We start from the raw sequence: 14023 nt of genomic DNA, 5'->3' as shown, positions 1-14023 counted from the left end.
CCCTCTAAGTGCGGGGCCCCACTGGCTCTACGAATAGCTGAAGAAAAGTTATGTTGTATGGGAGCAAATTGCCGGGCCACCTTCCTATTTATACCGGAAGGAGGCCCGAGGGTGGGGCCCACCTTGCGGGTGGGCGTGGACTACAAGTGTTTCAGTGCTGCGCGGGGGCGCAGGGGGATTACCCAATAGCGATAGCCTTAGAGGGCTGCGCCATTTACTCATAGAAGCTGGGGTTACAGTAGGTAACCTCAGTTTTCACTCATGTCAGGTTTTGTTATGTTTCTTTATTTTTGTTGGCTTAAAGTTTTTATTAAGTCCTCTCTTTGTTCCCCAATTTTTTCCCTCCTTGTGAGTGCTTTATGTTATTTCCACCACCTACTCTGTTAAGAGGAATTACCTGAACTGTGAAAATAAATTCACTTTTTTATTACATTCAAGACTTTGTCTCTGGGTCATGCATTTGGGTTCATCAGTTTGTGTTGAGGTCCTGACAAGTTTGACTGCAGGCTGATGAGCACACTTTATTTTGTATACCTAAAAGCAGGCATGTCCAACGTTTGGAGACCAAGTCAGATTTAATGCGGTTTTATAATGTGTTATTTATGGCCCACTAGCACTGTCAAACAGAATACATTTTCCAAATGTAATCCCTCCTTTTAACGCATGGTGGCAGCACCACTCTAAGGGGCCGTTCTCATGCCAAAATGTAAAGGTCCCAAGTCATGGCCATTTCTACTGATCATATTTCCATTGTTGAGGTCTACTAGAATAGATTTATATTGTTCAATGTTCCAAACTCACATTGGTTTCTCATACAGCATCTCTGTATAGTATGTTTATTCACTCTCTGCCCTACACGCCTTGTTGGAGCTCCTGCCCCCCCGCCCTCTTTCTAGCTCGCCCACTCTGTTCTGATGAGTCCACCACCGTTACAGCGGAACATCAGTGTTTGTGTTACAATGGCGTTTGTTAGCAACCATAAAAGGACACCAGTAATGACAAACAGATGAGAATGCTGCGTGGGGTCTGGGTGCCGTGTTGGCGGGACGTTGCGGGGCTCGCTGCTCCGCCCTTTGAGGCTCGAGGAGCAGCCAGTGCGAGCTGGATTACTGGTGTCGTTTCCTGGTTGCTGCGTGGGGTCTGCCTGAGCAAACACAGCCAGGCTGTGAGTGTGTGTGTGTGCTCAGGCTGAGTTTCGCGTTGTGTGCAGAGATCCGCGGAGATCCGCGGAGCTGCGGCTGAGAAAATATAAGATTGAGTGAGTGTGTGTGTGTGTGCGGAAATCCGCGGAGCCGAGGTTGAGAAAAGATAAGGCTGAGTGAGTGTGTGTGAGGAGCTCCACGGATTGGTCCATTTGGACCTGGGTATCGTTACGCCACTGTGACCAGGAAGAAACTAATGGAAAAAGAACAATCTCCAACGAGGCGTTCTGGGGCAGCATAGATAGGTCTTTACTGTGTTAGAGTTTTACTCGCTACAGGGTGTACTTTGATGGTTTGTGACTTTGCAGACCGTTCACATGCATAAAAAGCTACATAGCCCACAAGGGGACGGGTAATAACCGGAAAAGCACGTCATGGGACCTTTAAGCCGATGGTATTTGCGTTTGCCTTATCTGTTAAAGACACTGTATTTTTGTCTTGGTATTTCCTGGTTTCTTTTGTTTTGGGTGGATCCGTGGTAAAACCATGGATGTATAATAAGAACTGGATACAGCATGGGAGGCGGGGCGTCATTCATTCCTATGAGAGTTGCTCATTGGCGCATGATGATAAAATGGCCCAACTTTTAAGAGAGCGAAATGTCACAGATTACCCGGCATGCCTGAGAAGTACCCGTATGTGCGCTCATAGCGCATGCGCAACTTTAACCAAAATGCTCGTTAACATCAAGCACGTCAATTTGCGTACACGTAACAGCACCGCGCGTTCATGACAGCATGGTAATGATTTTTTATTATGATGGATTTGATATTAACGAGGCGGCAGTTAGCAGCTAGCGGCTAGCTAGTAATTATGCTAATGTACACATCAATCGTTGTACTTATATTACGCTGTAACAGGATCTAGTGATATCGAAGCAACAGAGCTTCATTTAGCATGAAATAATTATTGCACTATATATATATATATATATATACACAGTGCAATAAGCTTCTTAGTGCAATAAGAAGCTACAGGGACGTTAATCTAACGTCGGTAATATTAACTTTATTTAATACAACATTTACGGTACAATATTTAATCACACAGCCCATGTAGTATAATAATGAATTACAGCAAACATGTGCAATATATCCATTATTACAGCTCCGTGGGATGGCAGTAAGACGATATGGGTCCGTTCTTATTGTGCATCCATGGGTAAAAATAAACGCAACTCACATTGGTTTCTCATACAGCATCTCTGTAAACTACGTGTATTGTATTCACAGAATTTCACTCTCTGCCTTTAACGGCTTGTTGTAGCTCCAATAGCTCCATCCCCCACCCTCCCTGTGAGCACAGTGTGCTCTGATTGGTCGGGACCATGCTGAACACGTAACATGAACATGCCAAGCGGCGCGGTCCCGTGGGTTCATAATGCAGAGGGAAATAACTCTCAGAATAACGTTATTAGCACATTTTCACAACTTGAGGAACGAATGTTTTTAATAAGGGCTATACAAATGTTCATACTGGATAGTTTATTTAGTTTTTAAAAAACTATCCAACGATTTACAGACCACTCTTTCCCCATGTAAGTCAATGGGAAAAAGTGTTTCCGGGCCTGGCAACCAAACGAAAGTGTAGTACCGCCGTTTGGCCACCACGAATATTTTCATCTGAGTCCGGCGCACTTCCTGGGAGCTTGGGTAAAACCCAGAGTGGACTTTTTTTAGTTGCCTTTGTTTGTGGGCCTACAGTATGAACTGGATTGCATTTATGTTGGGGTTGTCAATTATTTGCTAAAGCGGATTGAACTGTATGTATTGACTCTTTTCCCCACACATTGCCCACACTCATGTGTTAGCCTACTTTCCCAGAAATTGATGAGTGATTTATTTTGAATTGCATTTCAGTGATGAAGGAGCTATTTCCCGAATATTGTTCCCATATATTATATATTCCCATTTGTGTATGCTTTGACTGAACAATTTCTGTTGAATATATTAGATTATTATTTGTCAGACTTGATTCTGACTGTCACCCCACTTTATTAAAAATAAGTCAAACCTGCTTCAAAGTCGAAGGTATTCCATATAGTTTGTTCAATGTTATCTGACTCTCCAGAATGAAAGGCAGTGTTTTTAGAGTGGTTCACACCTGAGTGGCTTATATTGGGTTACATTGCCATTTGAAAAATAAAGATAATTGTGACTGAACATTGTTAATACAGTGTATTTGTATGTTACTTTTATGTTTAAAAATGTCAGAAGGGACTATTGGTCCTCGCCAGGTATATCCACATGATCAAATCTGGCTCTCTTTGAAAGAACTTTGGACCCCCCCTGCCTAAAAGCCCTAAAGAGTAAAACAGCCAAAGGCTCCAGAGCATTGTGTAAAGTCTTACAGCTTTAAGTGGAACTTGAAATTTTGTTTAACAATTTACTTTTTAAATAACAGTTTTCTGCTCACATTTTGTGATGAGGACATTTCAGAAAATCTAGCAAGTCAAAAGATAAAATGCAAATCTCATGCTGGCTATTCTTCAGTGTTATTAACTTAGTGCTGACATACAAAGGTAATCTTTTTTAATTTTTTTAATAATTATTCAAAATTCTATTTCTTAAGGTACAAAAGCGTATCTTTCTACCTCTGCAAAAACGTTGTGGGTTTTAAATGTGTTTGTTGGTTAAGAATAGCAGCCTCTTTCTGCATATATAATATGATTAAAGAAAAACCGACATTTAACAGTGTAGGATTTCCATTTTGAGTTATTTTTGTATGCACTGTGGGGATTTTCTTGCTATGTGAAATCTCATTCCTCCAATTTGACCTTTTTTGTAGTACTTTAGTTAGTGATATCCTACATTTCATACAGAGGCCAGAGAAAAGGGGATTCTCTGTATGAACTGCATATTTACTCCTTTAGTTAAATTTGTTTGAACTCATTGAGAAAACATAAAAATGACTTCATCAAAGTGAGACATATGCCTCCATTTAAAATATCCTTTTTAATGTCCCTAAGTTCTCATGACATGCCAAATCACGTTGATATAATAAAGGTTTTAAGCCTGCAAGCTGATTTTAATACCATACTGAAACAAATGGCACCCAATGACTTCCTGAGGATAGAAATGGTACTAGAAATGATTTCAAACAAATCAAACATTATAATGATTTGTAAAATAGTTGACATGAGGGGTCTAGTGCAGAATTCAATTTGGGTACTGGGTTTAAGATCAGAAGGTCAAAGGTGCTTCGAATTTGGACATTTTCTTAGGGCCAACAACAAATGTCCTCAGGAAACAAAAAGCAGCAATGCAAATAAACATAATTAAAAGGAGAGGGAGGGAAACAAGTATTAATCATACCTGCATACTTACAGTGAAATTGTTGTTGGACACAGTCACCGGCTGCCCATCTTCTGTGTAATAGGTCTCTGTGAAGTCTGGACCTATGAGCTCCCTGGGAAAGAGAAAGAGAAAAAGGGAGATAATTAGGTCTGATTTGACTTTAATGACCACTGTGGGAAGTATGGGAAGTAACATAGACAAATCGTCTGAGGTCATGAACAAATAGAACACTGCTTTCACACTCCAGTGAATTGTCTTCATCTGTTTTGAGGACCTTGCTTTTTGCGCTGCAGTGAGGTCAAAATCAAGTTGTATCACCCATAACCCAATGGAGAGAGTAAAGGCCAAGTTTGAAGTAATTGTTTTTCTGGAAACAGGAAGTGTCTTCTTTGATCAGTCAATAAAATGAGGTGATGCTATTAGCTAATGTCATTATGTAGACTAGCTAGGTGATTGACAGCAGCTGACTGTTGCCTAATGGAATGTAGTGGGTCATGTAGTAATGTATTTCTTCCTTTTAGATTGGTCTCTTTTGAATTACTGACTTTATTGAAGTGCAATATAAAATCACCTTTAAGCACCTACGTAAAGGGAGTCTATTATGATTATGTTCAGGTGACGCGTATATCAGAATGTAGTGTCTCTACTTTAAAGAGTCCTCTCCTGCTGATGTTCAGGTGTATATCAGTATGTAGTGTCTCTACTTTAAAGACTCCTCTCCTGCTGATGTTCAGGTGTATATCAGTATGTAGTGTCTCTACTTTAAAGAGTCCTCTCCTGCTGATGTTCAGGTGTATATCAGAATGTAGTGTCTCTACTTTAAAGAGTCCTCTCCTGCTGATGTTCAGGTGTATATATCAGTATTTAGTGTCTCTACTTTAAAGAGTCCTCTCCTGCTGATGTTCAGGTGTACATCAGTATGTAGTGTCTCTAATTTAAAGAGTCCTCTCCTGATGATGTTCAGGTGTATATCAGAATATAGTGTCTCTACTTTAAAGAGTCCTCTCCTACTGATGTTCAGGTGTATATCAGTATTTAGTGTTTCCACTTTAAAGAGTCCTCTCCTGCTGATGTTCAGGTGTATATCAGTATGTAGTGTCTCTACTTTAAAGAGTCCTCTCCTGCTGATGTTCAAGTGTATATCAGTATGTAGTGTCTCTACTTTAAAGGGTCCTCTCCTGCTGATGTTCAGGTGTATATCAGTATGTAGTGTCTCTACTTTAAAGAGTCCTCTCCTGCTGATGTTCAGGTGTATATCAGTATGTAGTGTCTCTACTTTAAAGAGTCCTCTCCTGCTGATGTTCAGGTGTATATCAGTATGTAGTGTCTCTACTTTAAAGAGTCTTCTCCTGCTGATGTTCAGGGGCCGTATTCACAAAGGATTTTAGGGCTAAAAGTAGCTCCTAACTGGCGAATTTAGGAGAAACTCCTAAGCATAATGGGCGTGTCAGTCTTAAATTTAGGACTCCTAATTGTATTCACTAAGAGCAATTCACAAAGTATTTTAGGCCTAAAAGTAGCACCTAAGTCTGGGAGAATTTAAAAGTCCTCGAGAGGACTCCTAACTCAGTAAGACCTATTCACAAAGAATCTGAAAATGGCTGAGAGACGAAATGTTTTGGAGACAATGGAAGACTGTGAATTGATCAAGAGATATAGGCTAAATCGTGAGGGTATCACACTTGTTGTGGAATTAGTGCGGGATGCAATAACATCCCCGACTAACAGGAATAACCCGATTAGTCCGGAAATAAAATGTTTGGCAACTCTACGATATTTAGCAACAGGGAAAATGCAACTTTGCAATGCCGATGATTTAGGAATATCGCAACCATCAGTCAGCCGTGCCATAAACCAAACCATCAACGCGCTCTCTAGACCACATATCATCCAACAGTTTATCCGGTTTCCTTTGGACAATCAACAACTACACAGGATCAAAGCCAACTTCATGGCAATGCAGGTATGCCCGGTGTGGTCGGTGCTATTGACGGGACGCACATAAAAATAATTGCGCCATCAAAAGATGAGGACGTGTTCGTCAATAGAAAGAAAGTACATTCCATCAACACGCAGATTGTTTTCATTCATCATGATAGGGGGACTTGAACGGCGGTATGGGCTGTTATTGAAAGTGTTTAAGTGCTGGAAATATGCTCATTGGATAATAGTTTGTAGGTTGCTTTTAATTGCCTCCTCGATTTAATGCAATTTACGTATTTTTATTGTTTGCTCTCTCTCTTTAACGTGCATATACAACGTCATTATCGTGGTCTGCACAAACTTGTCATCATGCGTGTATTCTGCTAACTGCACTGTCCATAACTATTTGATAGGAATACATTTCTAGCCGAGGCTATTTCCTTGTTTTTCTGTGATTTAGTGGGCTCGTTTGTGGGATGTTGCGGATGAGTTTCACCGAGACCGCCTGCTCTGAACAACCAATCACCGTACTGACCGCTTCTAAACTCATGCACGAGAATCGACGTAATCCATAGCAACGGCGCGTCACTCTTAGTTCACTCTTAGTGATTTATCCTTAGTATGAGTAGGTCTCAGCGTCTTTGTGAATAACTTTTAAGAAAAAACTCCTACGTAAAATGTTTTAGCGCGAGTTAGGAGCACTCCTAGCGGTAAGATAAAATGCTTTGTGAATACGGCCCCAGGTGTATATCAGTATGTAGTGTCTCTGCTTTAAAGAGTCCTCTCCTGCTGATGTTCAGGTGTATATCAGTATGTAGTGCCTCTACTGTGACATGTCTGAAACCAGAGCCCAGTCTGCTCTGATTGGTTAGCTGGCCGGCTCTGTTGTGATTGGTTAGAAATGTCCCGTCCCCTTAGCCATGTACAATGTGTTGGAGCGCTAGTCAATAGGAGCGCAATGTCACATAGTGATATCACTATGGTCCGGAAGTAAACAACAAAGGAGTCCAATGGAGGTGAGAAACACCACAAAAGCATTAATATCTAAAAACCTGATAATTATAAAGAGTAGTTTGTAAATGTTAGACAGCAAGTGTAATATTATCCTTAGTTTTATTTTTATAGACTCCAGCAGGCAGTCTTGTCAGCATGGCTATGTTTTACACAGAGAGGGTCTAACATGAAGCCAAATCACAATTTGGTATTTTTCTGTACCAAAAATTCTCTTTTCTAGTTTGTTTGTTTTTAGTGCCCATAACTGAGTGAACAGGCGGGACCTTCGTTTAAATAAAGCAGCGCAAAGAGAGTGGTTGTTATTTAGTTGGAAACAGGGTCCAAGATGTAGCCCTGAGAATCGACGTCGCACTACATTAGCCGCTTTCACACCAAGTACTTGTCGCTGGTACTTGTTCCCCCAAATTCATTAGTCCCTCGAACTGTCCTAGGCCCCGTCCACACGGAGACGATCTCAGTTTTATCCGCTGAGGTTCTTTATCGTATAGACCAGTGATCACCAACCTTTTTAAGCCCAAGATCCCGACCTCAGCCATGGTGAAAGGCGATATCTACCTATTGCAGAATTGAGTGAAAAAGACAGCCCAGACAGTACTTCCAATTTGAGGCCTTTTATGGCTAATTGCATCTGAATTACATCAAATCATTTGGTGCAACTTCTAATTTGATTAAACCAAGAACACAACATAACTAACATGTCAAAAAGGATAAATATATATTTACATCTCATACCTATCCTTTTAAGTTTCATTCATTCCTTTATTTGAATCCTAAATTTAAATGTGTGTAGCTTATTTTCCATTTGTTTGAGTGCGTGAGTACATTATTTTGTTGAAAGCAAAAATAACAAAGAAAATAACATCTTGCAGTGAGCAGATAACATAAAGTGCCATTTTAACTGTGAGGCTTATCTACTGAAGCTTAATGCAAGTGCAACATTTAACATTGTTACGTGCTCCCTTTTCTGTTGTCTTCTCTGTCTCTCTGCTGCGAAGGTACACCTGGTCCGCCCCTGGCTCCGCCTCCCCCAGGTGTCCTAATTCCATTCAGCGGGGGACTTAAAAGGAGAAGCTGGAGGAGATGAGGCTCGATCTCTATCCCTATGCCGGAAGACTTCGTCCGTGAACATTACTCTCTGCTGTTTAGGATCTGTAGATCCCTTGTGTTATTTTGTCTATATGTACTCTGGAGGACCAGGTAGTATAGGTTTTTGCGGCTTTATTTTACCCGTAGGGATTTGTTAGATCTCTGGGTAGGGGAGGGAAGCTCTGGGTCCTACGCATGGGCGGCGCCAGGATTTTTTTGCTGCAGTAGCTTAGCAGTTGCTATATGACAGCACGGCGTTGCTAGTTTTTTTAATTTATAATTTTCAAAATAAATAAACAAACAATACCAGTGGGCCAAGCAAGAGCCTGTTCATATTGTAGCGTTCACCGCTATTCAAGATCACAGATCATTCTAGCCTTCAATGTCGAAAACGTTCTCTTTATTTACAGAACCAATCAATACAGAACCAATCAATAGTATAACACTTTTCCCCACACTCGAACACAACTCCTAGCGTCTCGTACTCCCTGCCTGCACACACCGGAAAACGCACACACACACACACACACACACACACACACACACACACACACACACACACACACACACACACACACACACACACACACACACACACACCTGGAAGGTGTAACTCCCACAAACAACATTGCCTATATAACTTAACTTTTCAATGTAATAAATGTACTAAACTGTGCACATCTGATCACACACACACACACACACACACACACACACACACACACACACACACACACACACACACACACACACACACACACACACACACACACACACACACACACACACACACACACACACACGTTTACACGTGTACGTGAAAAGGGGGGCAGAGCCACTCACCAATGGGTCACATCTGTTACAGCAGGACAATGCGTCTGTTGTTGTGGTTCAAAGCAAACGCGTCTATGACCTCCTGCACATCCAGGGCCCTTGCTCGTTCGGCATTGATGGACAGCAAAGCCAAATTGCTATTCCTCAAGTCCCCGCTGTTGCTCCTCATGTCGTTTTTCACACGCCGCAAACAAGAAAAGCTGCGTTCGCAGGTTGCAGACGTGACAGGCAGTGTGACCGATATACACAAAAGTCTGTGCAAATCAATAAATGCGTCCTTGTATGGCCGGAGAAGAGAGAGAAATTTGTGCGTGGTTTTCACAGTTTGTCCCTGCTGCTGCTGCTTTTTTCGGTCAAGGAGCCTTCGAACTTGGTGCAGTTCTGCAGACAGGTTGTCCGTTTTTACCCCATAATACTGGGCCATGGGTGATAGGTGCTCCAGCTCAAGGAATGACTTGTGAGTTGGATTTAAGGCAGACGTGCCCTGCAGCATGCCACAAGATTCAGACGAAAACCGCCTTTTCATTTCATTGACAAGTCTATCAATGACAGGGTAGTAGCAGTGCTTGCGGATGTCATCAGAGGAGGTGAGAGGTGGACGTTTTCCTGTTGGAGCATCAACTACAAACTCCTGTAGGTGGCATGCAGGCTGAGTCTGACGTCGCTCTTGTCACAACTTGACGGGGATGCCAGTCTTGGTGGAGAGGGCATGTGCTTTGTCCAAAATTTCCACCCATGATTTTTCATTTCTCTTTTCGGAGAGGGATGTAATTACCGACTCAACAAGATCCGTAGCAGAGGCCAGTTGGAGATCTGGGGACTGTAAATGGTCGGACAAGAATTTGGTGGCTCGAAACATATCCTCAAATAGAGCGAGTTGCACAGCAAACTGACCGTCTATCAGTGCCTTCACTGCTCTGGCTTCTGTCTTCCTGCGAGCGTTTGACTGCGTGATGACCTCATCGAGTGTGGCACAGATAGCTGGCAGGGTTTTCTGAATGGCCCACAGTGCTGAATACTGACAAGCCCATCTAGTGTCTGACAGCTTTTTTAGTTCAACTGGCTTTTCTTTTGGTTCAAGTTCCTTTTGTTTTGTATGGAAAATGTTGTGCACAACAGAGCCATAAAAGAAATTATACAGCATCTGCACAACTTCCAAAAAATCCCCTACTGTTCTTACATTCTTGACACAGTCAACTAAAACTAAATTAAGCCGGTGGGCATGGCAATGTACATAAAGGGCCTGTGCCACCTCCTTCCGAAATCTCTCCTGCACACCGTTATTACACCCCGACATGACAGCGGCACCGTCGTAGCATTGGCCAATGCACATGTTGTGATCAATGTTGCATTTACTGAGCGTCTGTTTGATCGTTGTCAAAAGTGAATCTGCGTCTAGTCCATCAGCTGGGGTGAAGTGAAGGAACTCCTCCTTTATGCCATCGTCATGTATATACCGCACTGCCACAGACACCTGCTCCTTTTTACTCACGTCTTTGCTCTCATCCACCATCAGTGCAAACACTCCAGCTTCCTGTACTTCCCCACTGATTTGATCCCTGACCATATTTGACATCAGCTCAATTAGCTCATCTTGTATGTCGTGGTGTGTGTACTTTGCATTTCTTGGATTGTCAGATATTTTTTTTCCCACAGTTTTGTCAAACTTGCCAATCAAGTCTAAAAGTTCGATGAAGTTCCCCCTGTTGGCTGCTTCACTCTCCCTATGCCCCCGTAGTGCAATGGTTTGACACGCAGTGTAACGCAATGCTTCCACAACTGCCCGCATATATTCCCTGTTTTCACATACAGTTTTTGAATGTCCCTCGCTGAGTGCGTTGCTGATTTTTGAGCCACTCTCTTTCCTTACTTTAAATTCAGACCTTGCATCCATGGCACATTTATGTCCACTGCTCACATCATGTGTAAGGAATGACTGCGTAGCTTTAACCCAGGTGCTAAATCCTTCATGGGTAAAGGCGGTTTCTTTATGGAACCGGCGTCCTTCGTGAGCAAAATGCCTGCAGGCAAAACAAAATACACCGTCCATAGTCACTGAGTACTCGAGCCAAGTGTATTGCTCGTACCATCTGCGATTGAATGACCGCATTTGCAGTCCGTACTTCTTGGTCGGGTATTTTCTAAGCATGGGACGTCTTGGTCCATCAGAGGCTGACTGGCTGATGTCAATTACGTTGTGGAGGGGTCGGGGAGCAGCGCTAGCTCCGCTGGTTCCACTGCAGCTCGCCGTAGCAGCTAGCTGGTCCTGCTGCTGCAGGGGCAGTGGGTCAGTTGGCGGGGCCGGGGGCACCTGTTCTTCGTGGTCCCAATTCTCCCGGTTTTCATTAGTAATAGTAACATCGGGATCCTTGTGGATAATAGGGTTGTCCAGCTGGACCGGCTCCGTTTGAGATCGCGGTCGTTTTCGCTGGCTTGTTAGACATTTTTCCATTTTCGATCTGTGTGTTCACTTCACATACTGAGAATTCGCGCTTTAACTTACAAAGACCCCAGAAAGATTTCGCGAGAATGTGTAAATATATATAGATACATTTTTTTCATAACAAAACAATGGGGTTGCTAAGCCGTTGCTAGGCCAATTGCTGGAGTTGCTATAGCAACTGCCAGCAACCCCCTGGCGCCGCCCCTGGTCCTACGGCCCGTGGTGTGGCTGGCCCAGGCCCCCTTCTTCCTTTTGTTTGTTTTTCCTGTCCTCCAGCCCGTGTTCATTTGCCGGTTGGCCCATGTGAGTACGGTGGTGTGTCTACATAAATGAACGCTGTTAAGTGCTGCGTGTTTGGTGTGTTTTATTTTATGTTGTGGGTCTCCCCACGAGCCACTACCACTAAGTAGAGGGCGGCTCGTAACAACCTTACAACTAGTTATTTTTTACACAATTCTTACAAATTAAAAATTCTAACAACATTCTTTATCTGTGCGTTCACACCGGACGTGATGCAATTTTTGGGGGCGACGCGATTACATGTAAAGTCAATGCAAAGGCGCGGACAGACACGGTTGATGCGAATGACGCGTTCGCGTGGTAGCCAATCAGCGGTGAGGATTTCAGCCTGCCGTCACGGACACTGAATCAGAAAACCAAAACATCAGCCGTTAGCTGTTAACACACAGAGTTCACTGCTCCTCATATCTGTTCAGAAACTGGACAAAAAGTTAAACATGAACTCAGCTAGCGGGGAACGTTCTCACAACTTTGGCTAACGTTACCTACAGGTTAAAGAGGGTTTCACCCCTCCCAATTCTAATGTTTTAAAGACATTTTTTAATCTGATGTTCAAAGAACCTTTTTAGGATGTTTATTATTTCAAATAATGTTCCTATAAGGTTTAAAGAGCCTGTGACACGAACCCAACAACTGTTGTGCAATGAAATAGTGGGCTACTAGTAATCTCGAACCGTCAGTTTAAAAAAGAAAAAGCGATACCATTCCGATAAATATCAATAATTTCGAACATCGCGGGAAAATTCCTTCGACTCATTTTGAGGTTTTGGCGGAAGCCGGAAGTGACGTCAATGCGGGAACACTTCACTGTGCGGCGAGAGAGCCAAACACGGACAAAGTGTGTTGTCATGCGTAGAAATGGTGAATTACTGAGTTTAGGCACGTTAATAACGTTTTAATGAAGTTGACTACAGTATATTCATATTTGTCAGTGCTTTCATGTCAATTCGGCGAACATAAACATAAATGATCGTGGTGAAGATGATGATTAAATTAGGATTAAAAATCGGTAGTGAGAGCTGCTGAATTTCCTCCCATCGGATGTGATATAAAAACAATTCGATTATTTTTGTAAACTCAAGCGAACATATGATACATTAAATGATCGTGAGGATGATGATTTAAAAATCTTTTGTTTGAGCCGGTCTGCATTTCCTGATGAGAAAACAAACCTTAGCTTTTTGTAGTTGCAGTCAGTGGTGTAGTGGGCGTTGGACGCGGGGGTACGCCGTTCCCCCACTTATTTGAAGCATGATTTCTTTTTTTAATAGTCTAATACATCTAAAATCATTGCGGGTACAAGCGGACGAGATGGGTTTTCTCCGCAGGGTTGCTGGTGTCTCCCTTAGGGATAGGTGAGAAGTTCGGTCATCCGGGAGGGACTCAGAGTTGAACCGCTCCTCCTTCGCGTCGAAAGGAGCCAGTTGAGGTGGTTCGGGCACCTAGTTAGGATGCCACCTGGGCGCCTCCCTAGGGAGGTGTTCCAGGCACGTCCAGCTGGGAAGAGACCAAGGGGTAGACCTAGAACCAGATGGAAGGATTATATCTCTTCTCTGGCCTGGGAGCGCTTTGGGATCCCCCAGTCAGAGCTGGTTGATGTGGCCAGGGAAAAGAAAGTTTGGGGCTCTCTGCTGGAACTGTTACCTCCGCGACCCGACCACGGATAAGCGGGAGAAGATGGATGGATGGATGTGTGAGTGAGGGGCAGAACTGTGTCTGTAGGGTGACCAGGTGTCCCGCACTGTGCGGGACTGCAAACACAGCATTTTTATTATTTGTCCCGCGTCCCACACATTGAGATTATGTCCCGCATTTGAGTGATAGTCGCGCAGAAAGGCCGGATCGGTTCGCTGACAGCCGGCACCGCCCTTTATTATTATATTGTCTAAACGGCATCATGTAAGTTGCGCTGACAGGCGACACAG

The 14023-nt window shown here is 43.1% G+C and overlaps 1 protein-coding gene across 4 annotated transcripts in view; it reads right to left on the bottom strand.

Moving 5' to 3' along the window:
- adam19a (ADAM metallopeptidase domain 19a) overlaps nt 1-14023 on the bottom strand; it is a 355481-nt gene that overhangs the window by 116001 nt on the left and 225457 nt on the right. For 3 of the 4 annotated variants that reach the window (XM_079669126.1, XM_079669128.1, XM_079669127.1), the window contains one exon: nt 4529-4610. The exons of the other annotated variant lie outside the window; for it this stretch is intronic. In XM_079669126.1, the coding sequence (XP_079525252.1) occupies nt 4529-4610 (82 nt within the window). The remainder of the gene's footprint in view (nt 1-4528; nt 4611-14023) is intronic. 4 annotated transcript variants of the gene reach the window in all.

This window comes from Notothenia rossii (assembly GCF_949606895.1).
Source record: "Notothenia rossii genome assembly, chromosome: 3".
Taxonomy (NCBI): Eukaryota; Metazoa; Chordata; class Actinopteri; order Perciformes; family Nototheniidae; genus Notothenia; species Notothenia rossii.
This window is presented reverse-complemented; position numbering and strand designations above follow the sequence as displayed.